The sequence below is a fragment of the Salminus brasiliensis genome, chromosome 25 (assembly GCF_030463535.1).
Source record: "Salminus brasiliensis chromosome 25, fSalBra1.hap2, whole genome shotgun sequence".
In the NCBI taxonomy this organism is placed as follows: domain Eukaryota; kingdom Metazoa; phylum Chordata; class Actinopteri; order Characiformes; family Bryconidae; genus Salminus; species Salminus brasiliensis.
This window is the reverse complement of record NC_132902.1, coordinates 22,271,946-22,292,443: the sequence shown is the minus strand read 5'-3', so window position 1 is coordinate 22,292,443 and position 20,498 is coordinate 22,271,946. Positions and strand designations below refer to the sequence as shown.

At 43.7% G+C, this 20,498-nt stretch overlaps 1 protein-coding gene across 3 annotated transcripts in view; it reads left to right on the top strand.

Annotated features, from left to right (window-relative positions):
- The window catches only part of brsk2b (BR serine/threonine kinase 2b), a 189,996-nt gene that overhangs the window by 75,266 nt on the left and 94,232 nt on the right, over positions 1-20,498 (top strand). For all 3 annotated transcript variants that reach the window (XM_072671701.1, XM_072671700.1, XM_072671699.1), the window contains exon 2: positions 13,300-13,394. In XM_072671701.1, coding sequence (XP_072527802.1) covers positions 13,300-13,394 — 95 coding nt within the window. The remainder of the gene's footprint in view (positions 1-13,299; positions 13,395-20,498) is intronic.

The following is a 20,498-nucleotide window of genomic DNA, read 5'->3' as shown; positions in this document are numbered from 1 at the left end:
CTAGATAGCTTAAAGTAGCTAAATGCATTCATTCACATACACATACATTCGGACATGTAGTGCATATCAGCCATACAGCCACAGTACCTGTTCTAAAGGCTACAGAGAGGTTTTTGGATATAAGGTTTCCAATATATAATTACAACAATGCAACTCCTCCACTGCCTTCTTTCTTCACTGGCTTCCTGTAGCTGCTGCCCACATCCGATTCAAAACCTGGGGCTGGCCTTCAAAGCCAAGAGTGGACCAGCCAGCCCCTCCATGCTTGATCGCAATGGTCAAAAGCCGATCTGCACCAAGAGCCCTTCCAGATTCAAGTACGGCTCGGCTCGACCCGCCATCCTTTAAGATCCACGGAAGACGAGCGTCCAGGCTTTTTTCTGTCCTGCACCGAAGTGGTGGAACGAACTTCTCCTGGGTGTCCGAACAGCAGAGTTGCTCGCAGACTGAAGACTCACCTTTGCTGAGAATACTTGGGCGAAGTGTACTGTTCAGTACTGTGGTCTCCATACTGACTTTTGTGTTTAGTAGTATTTAAGCTTAGAGGGATCTTTTGGATCCTAGTCTATACAAACTAGCTGAGGAGAAGAGCGTCTGCTAAATATCTTTAAATGTAAATATAAATGTGATGGTGACTCTATTAAAATAATACGAGTGCAGTTATGTATGACTGTTGTATTGTGGTGCTTGTGCTGCCATTATGCAATCCTAGTCGTCACCAGTCACCTTATTTGACCCAACGGATCAACTTTGACTGAGCCAGTTCTATTTCATGTGTTCGCACAAAGCTAACCCCCCTTGAAACACTGTATTAATTAATTCTCTTGCCAGTAAACCTCCCCTGTCCTTACCTTTGTAGCCAGAGTCAGTCATAGAAGGACCATAATGGAGGCTTCTTTGTTTTCTATTGAATGGCCAGCCTGAGAGAGAGAGAATTAAAAGGCCACATGTGAGAGAGTGTGCAGATGATGTGTTGAGAGGCAGGCCTGCGTAATAGAAATCCGTGGCGGTATGAGCCGTTAATATACAGTAGGCAGCAGGATAATGAGCTAGTCGTCGCTGACACATTGATTTAGTCCGGGCGGCGATGGAATTAGCCTGTGTGTGAGAGAGATGTCAACAGGCCCAACAATGGTGGCCATCATAATGACTCTTACCTCCTATTACTCCACCCCCAATTTTTTTCAGGCTTGCAGGAATCAGAGCTATACTACATGGCCAAATGTTTGTGGACACCCCTTCTAAAGGAATACATTCGGCTACTTTACACTGACACAGATCTGCAAATGCACACAGCTTGTCTAGTCCCTGTAGAGAAGAATTGCTAATAGATTAGGACTTTTTAGAGCGGATGAACACGAAACAATTGGCACCATGGTGCCTAATGCCCGGCGTGGGCTTGAGGTGTATATAGCCCCCCAGCATTGAGCTGTGGAGCAGTGGAAGAACTGTGTCCTCTGGAATGATGGATGGTGTCCACCCAATACTTTTGGGATGAGTTGGGGAGTTGGGGATGAGGTGAGCTGGTGGCCATCCAACATCCTGACCTCATTACTCTTGTACTCTTGTCGCTGAATACAGTCAAATCCTCACAACAGTTCTCATCCAAAATCTAGTAGAAAGTCTTCTTTCCTGGACAGTAGAATCAGTTACCCCATCAGTTACCCTTGATTTCAGAAAAAACAATGAATGAGCAGGTGTCCCAATACTTTTGTCCATTAAATGGAGCAGCTAGCCAGGTCAGGGCTAGATTAGCACCTTGGGAGTTTGTTTGGTTAGCATCGCTAACCAAGTACCAAACTGCTCTTTGGCTGCTGTGTATTAGTTCCAGTACTCATCAAAGTGAAGGACGTTTGTTATGATCATATCTCATTATCAATATCCCTAATTACCTTCTGTGGAAAAATGGACTCTGGCTAGCTACTAGCTCTGATTTTGTGCTTCGCTAAGCTTCCCCGGTCCAGACAGACATCTTGGTCACTTTCACAGCCTACCATGAGGCAACAGATAACAGCTTAGCCCTTGAGGATACATTTGGCTCCCCTTGGCTTTCATTAAGGGCAATAAACACATATTTAATGCTGTTGGCTCAGAGCCTCTTTATTTGAACCAGGCCCAAGATGCTAGCGGAGCATGTGCGACGCCCGGGAGCAGCTGGAAATCTGTCTGGCACCCGATCCCGTTTGCATCTGGGAGTTTGCACCTAGAGGCTACAGGACTGGCTAGCCTGCTGCTGTAGAACCGAGACCTTTATGATACAAAATAGACTCCCGAAGTGTTAAGCATGGCTTTTGGTTAGTGCTGCAGGAATCAACAGTTCATTGATTCTGCAAAGCCTCCGGGGATTGACGAGGAAGCTTGGCCGAGTGTTAAGTGTCTGCCGCCTGAGACAAGCTTTTTGTCGAAGGAGTTTGTGATATCCACTTCAAGTGATGTTTGTAGAATTAGACACTTTGAAGCTTGGAAATATGGCTTGTAGCAAAACTACTGTCCTCGTTTGTCTTGCCCTTGTAATTGTATTTCTTCGTCACCTTCAGAGCGGATCAGCACTAGAACCATGTCTCTCAGAGACAAGTGTAGAGGTTGGTATAATTATATTATACTTTACCATATAATAGATACCATGATAATCTCAAAAAGGGGGCATAGGACCCCCTCCCTAAAATCAGTTGCTCAATTGTTCAATACTTTGAATTACTAATAACATTGGTATTGCTGCTATTGCTACATGGTCACTAAGGTGAAACTGTTTTTGCTAAATGGTTGCTATGATATACTAAATCACTATGGGGTTGCAACGTAGTTGTTAGTGATCTCATACTGTTATTGGCATTATTGCATAAATAAATAAATAAATGTTGTTGTTAATAACATCAACAATAATAATGATGATAACTAGAAAAGTTAATGGTTTTAAAGCTAAAGTGGTCCTCACTTCCGGACAGTTGCTAGGATGTTGCTCTTGTAGTCACTAAGGAGAAACCAAATGGTTGCTATGATATACTAGGTTGTCGCTTTGGGGTTGCAAGGTAGTTGCGAGGTGATTACTATGGTGTTGCTCGGTGGTTACTATACTTGATATATGGTGATGTTAGGTGGTGTCTGTGTTGTTGCTAGGTGGTTGCTATGGTAGTGATAGGTGGTTGCTGTGGTGTCTAAGGTGGGTGCTAGGAGGGTGCTGTAAGGTTACTCTCAGTCTTTAGGAGAAACTGTTTTTAGGGGCTTGCTGTGGTCTCTGTAAAGTTGCTAGGTAGTTGCTAGGGGGTTACTATGGTGTTGCTAGTTGGATGTAAGGTGGTTGCTGTGTGGTTTTCATGGTATAATGGGTGCTATAGTGTTGCTTAGTGGTCACAAGGAGTTGCTAGGCAGTTGCAATGGTGGTTTCTGTAGGGTTGCTAGATAGTTGCTAGGTGGTTGATATGATTGGTCACCTCTGTCTGTCTGTCTGTCTATCTGTCTGTCTCTTGGTATGTTATAATATAAATTTGAGTTTATATTACCCACCAGATCTGTGGCAGTCTGGACTGTGCATGTAAAGTGGGGCGGGGGACTGTATGGGGTAGGCGGGGTGCCACTATCCCCCCTCAGGCAAGTCCCATTAAGTCTCTTCATTTGCAATAAGCAGATGGCATTTTCGATTGTATTAACCAACAGGCTGTTGCGTTAACACAGTGGTGTATTTGGAGAGCTTGTGTAGGCTCCTCAAACTGCATGAAATCCTGTGTTTATGAGGTGCTCAGAGTGATAGGCGGGAGTACCACCGCTGTCCAACTGTTTAGCTTCTCTCGTATCTTTTTACTGTTATCATCAGAGTTATGGAGGACTTTCGCTGCCACTGTAGCCGAGCCTTCATTTTCATTTTCATTTCATTTCATGTGTGTGTATGTGATTCATTTTCAGATTAGGCCATCATCAATCATAGCTGTGACAGTCCCAGATGGCACATTGTTGAGCTTCCAAATGGCTCCTCTCACAAAGCCAGTCACCTGCAGAACGCAGCCGCACACTTCACACTCTCTGAGGTTTTGTCACTGACTGCCGTAAGCCTTCCTTTAGTGGCGAGACTTACGGGGCTTAGCGCTGTAATAGTACTTTCATATTGACTTAATATTACAAGATCTTACAGGTGGGGATACATGTGTGATTTGCTTTATCAGGTCCCTATTTTTTTACGGGTTTCAGTCGTCCTGTACAGCTGTCGTGCTCTGTCGGATTTAATACGAGTGAGAAAATACACCCCCACCTCCTCCACATTGTTTCTAATACATAGTGACATTGTACTGAATGAGATATTGTGAGAAATCAGAGCCTCTGTTTCAGCTTGGACCTACATTAGCATTCGCATTGACTAGTTTAAAGCAGCACTATGTAGCAGTTTTATCTTAAATTTGTAGCTGTCGATGTTTTGCTGAAATTAGGGTTCTAGTGTCTTAGGGTGATTTCTCGATAACTCAAGTCATATTGGTGTAAAATCCTGTTGAATTACTCTGCCACCTCAGCACACATGCTTCCTTCAGTTCCACTTGTCAACAAATGCATGTGTGCAGCTGTCCATTCACTACAGTGGAGTAAAAGTGAAGTACACTCCACAGCTGTAGGGGGAGTCCAGGAGCAAAAAACAAAACAAAAAAACAATTTGCCAATAATTCAAATGTTTGTGGACACCCCTTCTAATGAATAAAGCTGTACCCATTGCTGACCGAGATATGCAAGCGCACACACACAGCTTACAGTCAAGTCTCTGTAGAGAAGAATCACCAGTAGAACCAGTAGAACTCTCTGGGACAGCTATTCATGAACCTATTGGCAATATGCCTAATGCCAGGCATGGGCTAGAGGGGTATAAAGCCCCCCAGCATTGAGTTGTGAAGCAGTGGAAGAACTGTGGAAGAATTCTCTGGAATAATGGATGGCGCTCCACCCAATACTTTTGGGATGTAATATGCATGTCCAATGACCTCCCTGTGTAGGTAGCCTTGAATAAAGTATTGCTCTGGCTTACGAACAGCTCTCTCGCTGTTTTCAGTCTTAAAATGGACATTACAACAGAACGTCATGATGAGGGGGGTACGAGGGGCTCAAACAATCTAAGAGGGCGAAAAGTGTCCTCCGCATTAGACCGATCTGTGGCAGTGAACACACACACACACACACACTAGTGAACTAGGAGCAGTGAGGCAGCCAACTCCAGCACCCGGGGAGCAGAGAGGGTGAAGGGTCTTGCTCAAGGGCCCAATAGTGGTAGCTTGCCAAGCCGAGGTATTGAACCCACAACCCTGTCATCAATAGCCTGGAGCTCGAACTGCTGAGCCACCACTGCCCCTTTAGAATAATAAACTGTTCCCATGCCGGGAGTTGAACCCGGGCTGCCTGGGTGAAAACCATATGGGACCACATGGGACAGACTACTGCATTGTCCTTCATGACAGAGTTCTCTGTGACTTCACTAAAGGTGATAATCCGGCTGCAGATTTGAAATAATTGCATGTCTGCTTGCCAGGTTGGTTGCATCTGGTTAAAAATAGCCCCTTGAAGCCATGCAGCAGGCTAGTTGGTGGCGATCTCCAGACACCCCCTCCCTCAGGGCAGCGTCTATAAAAAGGCCTAATTGAAAGATTTTCGCTGCCAAAATACAGACAGGAAAAAAAAATCACAAAGGATGATGTGTGTGTGTGTGTGTGAGTGTGCACTGCTGCTGTCTGTAGAGCTTTGTGTTTGTGGTGTTGTTCTCAGTGCTGGAGCAGATGCTGCTTCTCTGCTGCCTGTCAAAGAACACAGCCCTCATCACTTCCACTTACTGTACACTTCCTCTGGGCCACTGTGAGAGAGCGTCAGGAGGGGATGTGTACAGAGTCAGCCCTGCCCAGGGCTGAATGGATGAATGGATGAGTGAGTGAAGAGGAGATGAATGGATGGGGCCTTCAGAATCGAAAGCTTTATTGCTCCTGCCGATGTGCTACAGCGTTTAAACATAATCCCAATGGATGCACCGTTACGGCCAATCACAGCATGAGTTGTATGAGACTGACCAGCCGATCACGCTGCATGCATCGGTACCTGGAACACCCCCCAAGACCTGCCTGATTTTGGAGATGCACTGACCCATCACAGTTTGGCTTTTTGGATTCTTAGACTTGCCCATTTTTCCTGTTTTCAACGCATCAACTTTAAGAAGTGACTCACATTGACACCTTGACAGGTGCCACTGGAAGCAGGTAATCAATCTTCTTCACTTCAGCTGTCAGTGGTTTTAACGTAACGGCTGATTGGTGTATAAAGCAGCACCTCTGTCACAGTACATAGGTTCGGTGAATCCTTAGGAGACTCCAGGATATGGCAGATGTTTCTGCAAAACTGAGAAACACCAGAGATCTGTAGGCCATCCATGAAAGACAAAGAGAAGGCAGTTAGGACCTCATGGGTGGTCAGGGATCGAACGCTTCACACATGCATCATGATGCGTTATGCATGCAGGCTGTAAGTAGAGTGTTGTTCACACTTTCCATTTGGACTCAAGCAGCCTGTCTTTGCTTGGCAGGCTGTATAATTACAAAGTCCTTTATGCTGACGCTGAGTGCATTAATCAAAAATAGATAAGAGTAGGACTGCAGGGCTTGGCTTGGCTACAACCTGGCTGCTTATTGTCTGCAGCAGCTCTTCTGCCGAAGCCAGTAGATTGGATTAGACTGGCTACAGTAGGCAGTAGGCAGACGACTATGGAGGCTCTCTATCAGCACGGATATTACTGACGTCTGGGTGACCTTTCTGGTGAGTCGTGGCGAGAATAATGGTGTGAAATAGAAATGTGTGAGTACATCAGGACGCAATGGAGGTGGGATACACTGATGCATTGTGACACATTCACTGGATGGGAGCGTCTCAGCTGCTTTGATTATAATCGCATGCAGGTCTCAGTTTTGGGCTGAAATCATATTTTTACAACGTAAACACACCACTGGTTTCAGATCAGCCATAACATTAAAACTAGGGGGGATCAGGGGGATCAAGTCATGAATGATATTGACATCAGGCAGGTCTTGTGGACAGTACCTACAAAAAGTGGTCCAAGGAAGGACAGCTGGTGAACCTGTAACAGACATGGGTGCCCAAGGCTCATTGATGCGACCCACAGAGGCCCCATCTCCCAGCTTACGGGACATGAAGGATCTGCTGCTAACGTCTGGGTGCCTGATACAACAGGATATCTGGACCCCTTGCTGGGTCAGAGATGACTTTTTAAGCGGGACCTACACAATATCAGGCAGGTGGTTTTAATGATATGGCTGATTGTGTACTATCTGCATTCAGTATTATTCTATATTTGTGTGTTATCCCGAGTGAATTAAGGTCATTCGTGGGTAGATGAGAGCTCATACCCCTGGTAAGCAGGTGTTTGACGCATGCACATGGTGGGAGAGGGAGAATCCCTGGTCACTATGGATGCCTGTTTGCTCTGAAGTTCACAGGCAGACTCTTTTTACTGTAATTGATGAGCCCCCACATATTGATCTGTTAGTGGCCTGTGCTGGTAAGATGGGAGGTTTGCCTATATGGACTTCCATCCCACCCAAGCAGACCGGAGGCGATTGCTGCACCTTTTATTTGAGGCTTTTGGGGACAGCCTTTGTTGTGAACCTTTACGCTGTTCAAACCACCCTGTTATTTGACCTCTGAATGAAACACACTGGTGGGCTTGTGAGAAAAATGATGAGCTGGTTTACTGCAACGGCTCACAGTAGCTACATAACATAGCATAGCACTATAAGAAGGGTTGTGGTTAGATATTATAATTATTCCCGAGTCTTACTGTTGCTACCGTCTCTGGGACTTCTCAGTGGTCAGTCGGCACAGTGTACTCATAGCTACCTGAAGAGATTATAGGAGGGTCTAATCATCCAGCTAATCATCCAGCTAGCACCTGCTCACTTCACTGTACTTGGTTGGTGTGGCGCAACAGCTAACACCACCACCTGCCACTAAGCTATTACACCATGTGGGATACTGGATTCCCTGAGGTCTGGGTGACGATGCTGCACAAAACCAGTAAACATTTTTGGGCAAGACTCCTAACACTACATTGGCCCACCTTTGTAATATGAGTAACCTTTTGAGATGCTCTGGATAATGGTGTCCCCTAAATGCCTTTAATGCTGAATGCGCTGGGCATTTACGCTAGTTTTCGCTAACAGCATGGTTTCACTGATTCTCAACCAATCAGCTTGCATAGCCGGAACTAACTGTTGTATAATAATGCCCAGATGCGATTTTACACGCCTTAATTAACCACCCTGTTACTAAAGCCATTAACCACCCTGTTATCTGAACACACTGGTGGGCTTGTGAGAAAAATGATGAGCTCTGCTTTGACTGGCTTGTTTACGGCACTGCAACGGCTCACAGGATTCACCCTACTTCTCGGTTTAAAAGCGTTCAGCTCACGTGGCTGGAACTAACTGTTGTGAAAATAGCCCAGATGCCCAGATTTTACTAGCCTATTTATTACCCTGTTATTTGACCTCAGAATGATACACAGTAGTTGGCTTGTGAGAAAAATTATTAATGAAATGCTTTGACTAACTGGTTTATGGCACTGCAGTGGCTCACAGCGGCTCACAGCGTTTAAGCTACTTCTTTTAATTGGAGATTCACCAACAGCCGGGTTTGAACTGTTGTGAAAAAAGCGATATATAAGCGATAATAATAAACAATATTGAGCAGATATGATCTTCCTCAGCAGTGCAAAAACTAAGGATAGTCTCAGGTTAATTATTGCTGTTCCCAGCCTGTATACACCAGTATAGTCCAGCTGGCATACAGAATGGTTATGTTCACTCTAAGCAACAGTCCTCATCCAACCTGTCCAACCTCACAGCTAATGTCTAACCAGTTAAAGTTGATTGTAATCTGAGTGTAATTCTTTCCTCAATTTCTCACATTATTTTTTCTTTGTTTCACATTCGTCTCGTTTGCTGATGCTCCGGTTTTTGGTATTATGTTGTTTATGATGATTTTCTTTGCTCTATTCTGCTTTACACTGAAATTTGACAGTTCCCTTCGCACATCCCTCCTCCAAGAGCTTTCAGCTGCCTCAGCCTTTGGAGTTAACTGCAAAGTGTTAGTGGACAAATCTCTCATGGAAGAGTGTTGTTTTTCTCTGTAAAAAATGACAAGAACACTGCTCGCTGACTGGCTCTGCGGAGAGCTCAGCCACGGTTGACTCACCCATGTTTGTCTGTTTTTCTGCACAGTGCAGTGACTGAAGAGGGTCAATGTGACTGCAGCTTCTCTGCTTAGCCACAGTTAGAAGCTGAAACATGCGTTTCCATGGCTTCCTCGCTCCTCAGCCACTGGAGGCTCATGTTTGGATGTAGGATGTTTACTCACTGTAAGGGTTTTTAGGAAGAAACTGGTGGAGTGGACCGTTGGAGGCATTATCTGCAGATCTGCTCTTCTGTAGAGTTCACTATTTTGTTTCTTTTGCAGATATCAATAACTGTAAACAAATAGTAAAACATGGAAGCACTTTACCATTTTAGATGCTCACCTGGCATGCAACTGATTGTGTATTAAATGCAACTGAACTCTAAGTTGAATTACTTTCTATTGAATGTAACCCTAAATCCCAACCCTAACCGTATCCTTAAATCAACCATAAATCCTAACCCTGACCCTAATCTTACCCCTAAATCAACCCTAAATCCTAACCCTAACCCTAACCTTACCCCTAAATCAACCCTAAATCCTAACCCTAACCCTAACCTTACCCCTAAATCAACCCTAAATCCTAACCCTAACCCTAACCTTACCCCTAAATCAACCCTAAATCCTAACCCTAACCCTAACCTTACCCCTAAATCAACCCTAAATCCTAACCCCAACCCTAACCTTACCCCTAAATCAACCCTAAATCCTAACCCTAACCCTAACCTTACCCCTAAATCAACCCTAAATCCTAACCCTAACCCTAACCTTACCCTTAAATCAACCCTAAATCCTAACCCTAAACTTACCCCTAAATCAACCCTAAATCTTAACCCTGGCCTTAACCTTACCCCTAAATCAACCCTAAATCTTAACCCTGGCCTTAACCTTACCCCTAAATCAACCCTGAGTCTTAACCCTGGCCTTAACCTTACCCCTAAATCAACCCTAAATCTTAACCCTGGCTTTAACATTAGCCCTAAATCAACCATAAATCCTAACCCTAGCCCTAACCTTACCCCTAAATAATCCCTAAATCTTAACCCCAACCCAAACCTTACCCCTAAATCAACCTTAAATCTTAACCCTGACCCAAACTTTACCCCTAAATCATCCATAAACCCTAACCCTAACCTTTCTACATTATTGATACGATAATTATCGATACGATATTCTACATACACTTGTCTTCTCATCATTCATCATTAATTATCATAATTAATATATGACTTTTATTATTAGGAATTGATCTCTACTGACAGTAGTAGTGTAGTCTAACTTCCCTGCAGTCTTTTATTACCTGATCCAAGTGTTGATTATAGAGTGGATCATGAACCCTCTGACAGAGCTCCGTTCCAACCCTAATCTAAAATCTGGACATGTTTGGACACGTCTACCACAGGCAAAGTGAGATACAGCGAGTGTTTTAGCTATGCTTGCTGAGGCTGAGGGAAGGATGCGAGAATGATGGGCTGTACTTAGGTGTACATATGGTACATACGTTTGTGCCAGCACATATGTGAATAGATGACTTCATTTTTAGACTCTGTGGAGGCTTCGCCTGCTGTTTCCACAAATGCCCCCCCCAGTCCACCCACTCTCCCTGGCTAACATGTGTTCTGCAATTAATTTGCCTGTTACGTATGCATTTATTCATACATTTGACTGGAATCCAAATTTGCATCGCCTTGCAAACAGGGCTTTTGTGTTTTCTGCCCAGTAGCCCCTAATAATACACGCTTCCATATCGTCCTGGATGGCTTCGCTGGACGCTTCATGTTGGCGTTTATTTGTGGACGCCTCGCTGTTTGAATAATGCCTTCATGGAGGCGTTTGCGGCTGTGCTCCAAATGGGAAAGCATGTCTTTTCACTTTTTACCTTCCTTCCCCATTTTTTTGTTCCCCTTCCCCAGATTGTTCCTTAATATAGGGCTTATTCTGAATATTGCAACTCCTTTGTCTCATTTGATTGAATTTGAGCATAAAATATTGTCATATACACTGCAGAATACATCCTGCTCCTTCTATCAGCAGTCTCCACAGGTTCTGCTAGATTTTGAAGAAGCATTGCTGTGAGGATATGTTGCATTCAGCAACAAGAGCGTTAGTGAGGTCAGGATGTTGCACGATGATCACCACCCCACCTCGTCATCCCCAACTCCCCAAATCACAAAAGTATTGGATGGAGCTCCACCATCCATCATTCCACATAAAACAGTTCCACTGCCCCACAGCTCAATGCCTATTCTATTGGCAGTTCTTCTCTACAGGGACTAGACAAGCTGTGTGTTTGTGTGTGTGCATTTGCACATCTGTGTCAGCAATGGGTGCTGAGTAAAATTTAAAGTAGCTGATGGCATTCATATGAAGGAGTGTCCACAAACATTTGGACAGATCAGCAGTGTATTAGAAGTCACATCATCAGTAAACTCCAGTGATCCAGTCCCACTGGCATTCACACATGCCGGTGCCATAACACTGCCTCCACCATGTTTGACAGGTGACATGGTAAGCTTCCATAAAAGAAATTTAAAAAAAGTGATGTACACTACGTGTCCGAAAGTTTGTGGACACCCTTTGTAACAAATGCATGGATTAAGCTACTTTACACTTTGTAGAAGTCACATCATCAGTAAACTCCAGTGATCCAGTTCCACTGGCAGCCACACATGCCGTTGCCATAACCCTGCCTCCACCATGTTTGACAGGTGATATGGTAAGCTTCAGATATAAGCTCTTCCTCTCCTTCCCAAATGGGAGGACACATGTTTTTTCGCTTACCTGGACATATTACCTGGCCTGTTTTATCTCCATGCCCAAGTTTGTTCCTTTGTAGTCCGGCAAAGTTCGCTGGGTGACTCGTGTTCGTGGGGCCTTCTTGTGCTTTGACACGTGTCTGTCCGAGGCAATTACACAGAGATGAAATATTCATGCGGTCCTGGGATGTCCCGCCTCGTGTCTAAGGGGATTGAGGGGGGGAAGGGGGGATCGCCGCACACTGCCCTTCAGGCTCAAATGACAGTCAGGCATAAAAGAGCGGTGGGGAAGCGTTAGGTGTTTATGTTACAGCCCCTCGGCCCCCCTGGGTAACCCTGCAGGGAAATCAACAGTTTGATATGCAGAGGCATGCGAGAAAAATGTATGAAGGTAATAAAGGAATGCAAAGACGTGGCATTTAGAGAAAGGACTGTGATATACGCCTGCTCCCGTGTCAGCCTTTGAGCGTGAGGGGGGCTACTGTTCTTTTATTGTTGTTGTGACAGAATGCTACTGAGGGATTTTCCTCATTGATCTGGCCTAGTTTGTGTTTATGTATGTTGGCTGACATTTACTGCGCTTCATGAACAGCGTGCCCATGTTTCATTTTACGCATGACGGGGGGCTTCCGAGAGACAATTTTCATTTCAGAGCAAAGTCTTGCTGAGGCAGGCGCTTTAATGCCGGGGCGAGGGCTCTTTGGGCTGTGCTCCTTTGTGTGTACAAAGGTGCTACGAAGCATTCTTTGAGCACAGAATCATTTTTATAAAAGTGATGTACACTACATGTCCAAAAGTTTGTGGACACCCCTTGTATGTAACGATTGCATGGATTTGGCAACTTTAGGTTACAGTCTAATAGAAAATGACTCTCTGGAGCAGATAAACATGCACAAAACACCAATTAACACCATGATGTCTAATGCCAGGCATGGCCTAGTGTGGTATAAAGCCCCCCAGCATTGAGCTGTGGAGTGGAATGATGGATGGCGCTCCATCCAGTACTTTTGGGATGAGATGGGGAGTTGGGGATGAAGTGGGCTGGTAATCACCCAACAGCCTGACCTCCAAAATCTCCCCCAAAAGTCTAGTGGAAAGCCTTCTTCCCTGGACAGTGAAGACAGTTACTCCAACAAAAGCAGGACAAACTCCTTAGAACCAAAAAATTGGTTTCGAAAGAATCAGTGAATGAGCATGCGTCCCAATACTTTTGTCCATGTAGTGTATGAAGTCAAGGTAAAGAAGTCAATGTGGTAGAACTTCTGAAGAACCCTCTGTAGCACCTTTATTTTGAAGTGTGTGGCTTTCTGACATATACCTCTTTTCTTTTTCAATTTTTCAGGCTTGGTGAAGTTGGGGGTCCACTGCGTCACGTGTCAGAAAGTTGCCATAAAGATCGTGAACCGGGAGAAACTCAGTGAATCAGTATTGATGAAGGTAAGATCAAACGTCATTGGTTTCATTGGTTTCAGAGCTTGCTTGTGGGCGTTGTTTATCCCATACAGTGAGCATCTGTGTTCCTCAAACTAATGTTCTCGCCATGATCTGGTTTACTGAGGTTTGACCTCCAAAGTGCTCTTAAAAGGAAGTCCTTCAAGGTTGTTACAACTCATCTCTAATGCCTATAGTTCTGCTCCTGGATGAAAAGCATCCTGTAGATGGTTCTTTGCTGTAGTAACATTATATAGTAAGATGGCAAAATCCTGCCTCTAATAACTTAAGGCCCACATAGAGCCCAGCCCATTCCCTTCCCTAATACTCTGCTCACCCACTACACTGCAAGCCCTATCAGGTAGGCACCTCCCTTCCTATGTAGCTATGGCTCCGATCCGATCAGCAAGACTTTCACCTATCGTTACACATTTAACTACACGAAAAATGACAAGATCCTACGCCTAACAATTAAAGTTACTGTGGTCCCTCATGATCTGATCAGCTACATTTAACATTAAGTGAAGCAATACGTGAGTATAAATGTGCCATGTAATTCTTTTGGATAAAATGGAGGTAATAACCCAAACAGCCTGACTAAAGTACTTCACTGAAATACTCAACCTGGGTTCTAGATATTAAGGTGCTAAAAGGACTGAGTAAAATTTCTAACAATTGCCAAAAAATATTTAGAGTAACAGGGTGGTGTGTACAACCATACATACAAAATGTCACTGGAATTATTATTATTATTTTATTTAAATTAAATTTGATAAAAATTATGGACCCATTAAAACCATATCCTTTCACAGCCCACTTCTACATAGTAGACAGTTAAATACTAGTGCTAATACACTATTACTAAGACCTTTATGTCTTTAAATGTCTTTGTGCTTCCTTTTACCCCATATACCCCTATACTCAGAGACTTTTTCAATTTGCTGTCCTGCTTTAACATGTGCAATCTCAGATCTCAATCTCTAATTCAATTAGACTCCCTGGTCAATTTTACCACAAATAATTAAGCAGTGCTTTGGAGAACGTACCTCACATTTACTCTGTTGCCAGCTATAGTAGTACCAACCTGTGGGCCAGAGGCATGTTGATGTAATTTTGTTATACAAATAATGACCTAGTACTTATCATATATTGTATAATATATTAAATAGTAAACTATAATTAGTATTTAATTACCTAGTAGTTTGTACCACTCGCTTCCTAGGTTAATATCTGGATCTGTAATAGAAAGTGTTACCCCTTACAGTTCTATTGTAACACATTAAACGAACGTCCTGGCATTTAACCCTAATATCCATCTCAGTCGATTACCATAGGCAATAATTTCAATGCTTAGTGGAAGACTAGAAGACCTACAGTCTATAAATACACTTACAGTAGAAAGCGAGCTGGATTTCTGAAAATACATCAGAATGATTGTCTCTGGTAATCAGCTGTGTAATAGAGATATAGCAGCGTTCATAGTTTGTAAAACATTGACGTACTCCTTTATTGCTCATAAGACATATGCTACCTATCTTCCCCAATTGCATCACAGAGCCAAGCATCATTTAGCTCCCACACTTGGTTTTATAGCTTTTATAGCTTTGATAGGGAACTTCAGCTGCATTCTTCAGGCTAATCTAATCTCTGTGCCATACCGTGGTCCACAATTCATTCTTGTGGACTTGTAGACACTCTCCGATTCAAGCTCACAGCCCTGCGCTGGACCGGGACATTGGATGGATGCTGATTATTTTGAGTTCAGCTGAGGTTCACCGTTGTGTCTTGTTGTCGTCCTCAGGTCAGAGTAGGCCATTCCAGGGCAGATGCTTGTCTCCAGTGTATTTTCCAATGGGATGTGACAGCTTTACGTCAAGCTGAGGTTGTGATGTGTTTGGAGGCTCTGCTGATGAGAGGCACACAGTTCAGTGGGGCCGTGGGCAGGAGAAGAGGCCAAAGGCCGTGCCTTTAAAGTGTTTGGAGGAAAGTTTGAATGTTCATAAACTGAACTAAGGGATCAGAGGATGGAATCAAATAAACAGATCAGCATAATATTGAGTAGGTCCCCCTTGTGCTGCCATAACAGATTTGGCTCGTCAGGGTATGTCCTGTGGTATCTGGCACTAAGACGTTAGCAGCAGATCCTTTAAGTCCTGTAAGTTGTGAAGTTGTGAAGCCTCCATGGATTGCATCAGTCACCTGTCACCGATTCACCAGTCGTCCTTTCTTGGACCACTATTGAAAGGTACTGAAACCACTGCATACCAGGAACACCCCTCAAGACCTTCTGCCTGTTGTTTTGGAGATGTTGTCTATCCATCACAATCTGACCCTTGTCAAAGTGTCTCCAATTCTTACGCTGATTCATTTGTCCTGCTTTTAACACACATCCACTTCAGTTCACTTGCTGTCAAATCATTCCCACCCCTTCACAGACACAAAAACCCTGATTTGTTGGACTGGAATGTGGCAGTCTTAATAAGACGGAGAATATGGAAATAAGGCTAAAACAGCTAAATGCTAACACTAGGAAAATTCTGAGGTAAAGTCACAGGATAATTTGCACCTGTCCCGTTTTTATAGATTTATCCCGTTGCAATCTGAGTTATATTTCCACAATAAAGAACAACTTAAATTACTCTGTAAATGAATTCTTTGGCACCTTCAGTCAATTTTCTCAAAAAGTGGATAAACCTATACTGCGTCCAAAGATTTTTAGAATTAGCATTGGAAAAACTGCCTGCTTAAATAATCATATCTGCCATGAATGAAAGTTTAGTAGTTAAATCATCTTGCCTAAGTGTTTTTAAATTTTTCAAGGAACACTATTAATGAGAGGGTTGTGGGTTCGATACCCGGACTTGGCAAGCTGCCGCTGTTGGGCTCTTGAGCAAGGCCCAACAGTGGTAAAAGGTCAAAAGGCCAAATTCCAACTGTACCCAACACTAATGGTGAAGATGATTGTCTTGTCTTGTTTTCTTCAGAAAATGAAGAAAAGTACACCCAAAACTGAGGCAGCAAGATAGCTTTTACTGTTGGACAAACTTAAGTAGCTTGCATAACTAAAAACAACTGATTTTAGCTATGCTAGCTACATAGCTACTTTTGTGCATTTCTCTAGATAACAGTGTTTCACACAGTGCCAGAAACTACACAAGTAAGTCTATTAGAAATGATTTAACTGCTAAACACAGTTTAAGGCAAATGTCTGATGATTTAAGGCATGCCTTTTCACTAACTGGTAGCTAAAAGCACAGTTGTATAAAATGGAGACTTTATAGGAGAAGGCAAAAACATCTCTGATGTGAAATATGAGTTTATTCCAAGTAATTTAGAGCATTTCTATTGGTCCATTCATCCAGAAGTATTCACACAGTGTACAGAGGGTGTACAGGGTTCTAACCATGGAGTGGAGATGCATGTTTTCCATTGGACAGCAGCAATACTCACCTGAGGATGACCTCTACAGTCATCTGTAAAGCTTGATAATGGAAGTCAGGGTAACATGGTAAAGGTGCACGTATTTGTCACTGTACAGTGTACAGCCAATTGTGTTTACCGTAGTGAACACACACACACACACACACACACACACACACACACACACACACACACACACACACACACACACACACACACACACACAGCCAACTCCAGCGCCCGGGGAGCAGAGAGGGTAAAGGGGCTTGCTCAAGGGCCCAGCTTGCCGAGCCTGGGAATTGAACCCACAACCCTGTTGTCAACAGCCCGGCGCTCTAACCGCTGAGCCACCACTGCCCCACTTGTGCTGTTGTGTAGGAATGAAGGGAAATCATCTTACTTCCTTAACAACTCAGAATTGTTTGTAGATGGTTAATTGTTAGCTGCTTTAGCTGTTAGCTACATTAGCAATCTCCAGACCCCAACAAACAGGTCATAGCTGATCTAACACTAAGGGAAAACTTGTGTAAATTTGATAATTAATGAATTTTAGGTTGTTAATTCTGTTAATTCACTATATAGATGCATACTGTACATGCTAGCCCTGCGCTGTGCATATACGTCTATTCATATACCCTTCCATGTGTTCACTAATAGATCTACTTTTCAAAAAGCATGCCTGGGGTCTGAGGGGAAATGAACAGTCCGTAATCTGATTAATGGTAATTGTCTTTGAAAGTGTGCCGTCGCCGCATCTATGAACGACCAGATGCACCTGATTTGAATATAATTGATGTAAAAGTGGATGCAATTTTGCGTAGCCCCCGAGCGTTTTCCTGCTACACAATTGGTTCAGAGTCGAATTCCCACACACACACACACACACACACACACACACACACACACACACACACCCCAGTGCAGTATATCAGACAACAGGGTCCTTTTTCTCATTATTGCATGGGGAGGGTATGTATTACCCTTGGAAAGCACTGACTTTGTACCGCTGTTTGCTGGATGCTAGAAAACAAACACATCATAGGCTCCTTTTTGCTGTGGAAAAGAGAGCGAGAAGGAGAAGAGAGAAAGAGAGAGAGTCGGCTGTGACAGAACGTCCTAACAAAAGTGAAGGGAAGTGAGCGGAAATACAGCTGTTGTCAAAGACTTTCTGCTGCGTGGAGATTTCTGTTGATTAGGCATTGCACAAGCTTTTCAGACTGTTTTGGCGCAGGGTCCCTGTGCATGCAGTATTGTTTATGTGTGTATATATATATATATATATATATATATATATATATATATATATATATATATATATATATATATGTGTGTGTGTGTGTGTGTGTGTGTGTGTGTGTGTTTTTCCCCTCGCTGTCTCTCTGATGTGCAGGACCAGTGGCGCTCTTCTGGAACGCTTTGCTGAATCAGCAAAATGAGCGATTTGCTCCCAATTACCGCCGCTGCCCCCTTTCTGCTGATGCCTTTCTTTTAGCATTAATGATAGGTGAGGCCTAAAATGGAAGGGAAAACTCAACTTTTTCCCCGTCCACACTCTGACCGCCATCATATCGACTCCATTAAGTGGTCAATGGCTCATTAACTCCTGCTGGACCACCGGCCGACAGCGACTGTGCTGTAGATTGGGTTGATTGGCTGCACACTGTAATTGGATGTGAGAGTTGATACAGTCATCTGAGCAGAATGAGCGCAGTCCCCCAGCTCTCGTCCCCTGAGCTGCTGCAGGTGTGTGTGTGTGGTGCCAGAAGGTGTCTGTCTGTGAGGTAACGGTGGGCAATATCATGACAAAACTAGGGTTGGATTCCATGGTTGGGTGAGCCCACCATGCTTCAGCACTGAGAGTCCTTGGGCAAGACTCCAAATACTATGTTCTCCTAACTGTGTAACATTATTCCAGACGTGGGCTAGTAGAGGGGTATAAAGCCCCCCAGCATTGAGCTGTGGAGCAGTGGAAGAGCTGTGTTCTCTGGAATGATTGTTGGTGCTCCATCCAATACTTCTGGGATTAGTTGGGTGGTGTTAGAAGTGGTGATCATCCAACATCCTGACCTCTCTACCATTCTTGTTGCTGAATGCAATCAAATCATCACAGCAATTTTCCTCCACAATCTAGTAGAAAGCCTTCTTCTTCTCTGCACAGTCACCCCAACAAAAGCAGGATAAGCTCTTCTTTTTTAAAACCCTTGAATGATGGAGGAAACAATGAATAAGCAGGTGTCCCAATACTTTTGTCCATATGGTGTATTTTCTGTTCACTCCTACTCTATTAAATTCATATGGAAAAATGCACTCAGACCACATGTTTACTCTTGAATTATGGCTGGTCGTACCAGCGTTTAGTGTGATGATGCCCAGGATAAACTCAGGAGGGCGCCTCATAGTGTAATTTTATGCCGATTATCCAAAAAAAGAAAAGAAAATCGACAGCATGTCGTAATATTACACATTCCTGCTAGGAAAAAAGAGACACACTTGGCTGTCTGGATGGAGTCTGCTTGTTTTGTCTGCTCCTCTAAGCAGTGATATGATCACATGGGGGAGATTTTTGACCTGTAAAAGCTGTTAGACAGAAGCCCTGAGGGCTGTAACGGAGAGGGTGTACATAGTGGGTATATGTGCTGCATTCGTTTTTAATGGTATAGTTCTGCAGTTGTTCTGAAGGTCACCGCAGCATTGCATTATTATTATTTTTTGCTCCTTTTTCGAGCTTTTCTCAGGGGCTGTTGTCATGGGAACGTAAGATGATTGGCTTTTAGGGAGGGGGATGAAAATTATACGCCTAAAGTGATTGTACACCCCTTTTAATGGTTTCCTTAAACACTGAGGCCCTGAAGAGGGAAAATACGGCTGGATATGGAGGTTTTGGTGCTGGTACTGCTTTTAAGGAGCTGAAAATTCTATAAACAGATCTTACTCATGAATAGCATTTAGAGTGGTCATTAATAAAACTCTGATTAAAGATGCCAAAGAATGCATTTACTGAGTATTTAAGGTGTTCTCATGTAGAAATAGTAAAGATGGGCCTTTGGTTAGAGCGAAAAATGCTCAGATACAGTTTTACAACTCTGTTTACCACCCTGTTATTTTTCCCGGTTTTCCTTTTATGGAGAGCTTGTGAAAAAAAAAAAAAACTAAATATGATGAGCTCTGCTTTTTGCATAGTTTTAATACTAACAAAAACACTGTAATTATTCTTGGGTCTTACCGGATAGTGCGGCTGTCCTCTAGTTGAGCCCTCTCAGCGCAGTGAGCTGTTAGCAAGCTGAAGAGATTGTAGCCGGTTAGCTTTTTAAAAAGCCAGTACTTTTGCTTCTGATGTGTGTTTAGCTCCAGTTTGTTTCGGCTGAGGTAGTCCAGTTTGCTAAGATGGAAAGTAGAGATGGTAAAAGGCTAGCGTTAGCTTTTAGCCTAGCACAGACCTCCATTTCCTCACCCTGGCTTTCGCTTCATCGCTTCAAGTTTGGACTCCAGCACAGAAAAGGCCACAATCATGAGGCCTGGGTCCTATAGAAAACCCCTGTTCCAAAACCTAGCAGAGTCTGGAGGTGATGTGCTGCTCTCCAGTATCAACAACACCAAATTCTCCTGAAGTCGACGGCGCGCTTTACTGTTTCGCCCTAGGGCTTCGTGTAGTGGGCTGGGTTTCTGTACATTTTGGGGGTGTAAATATAA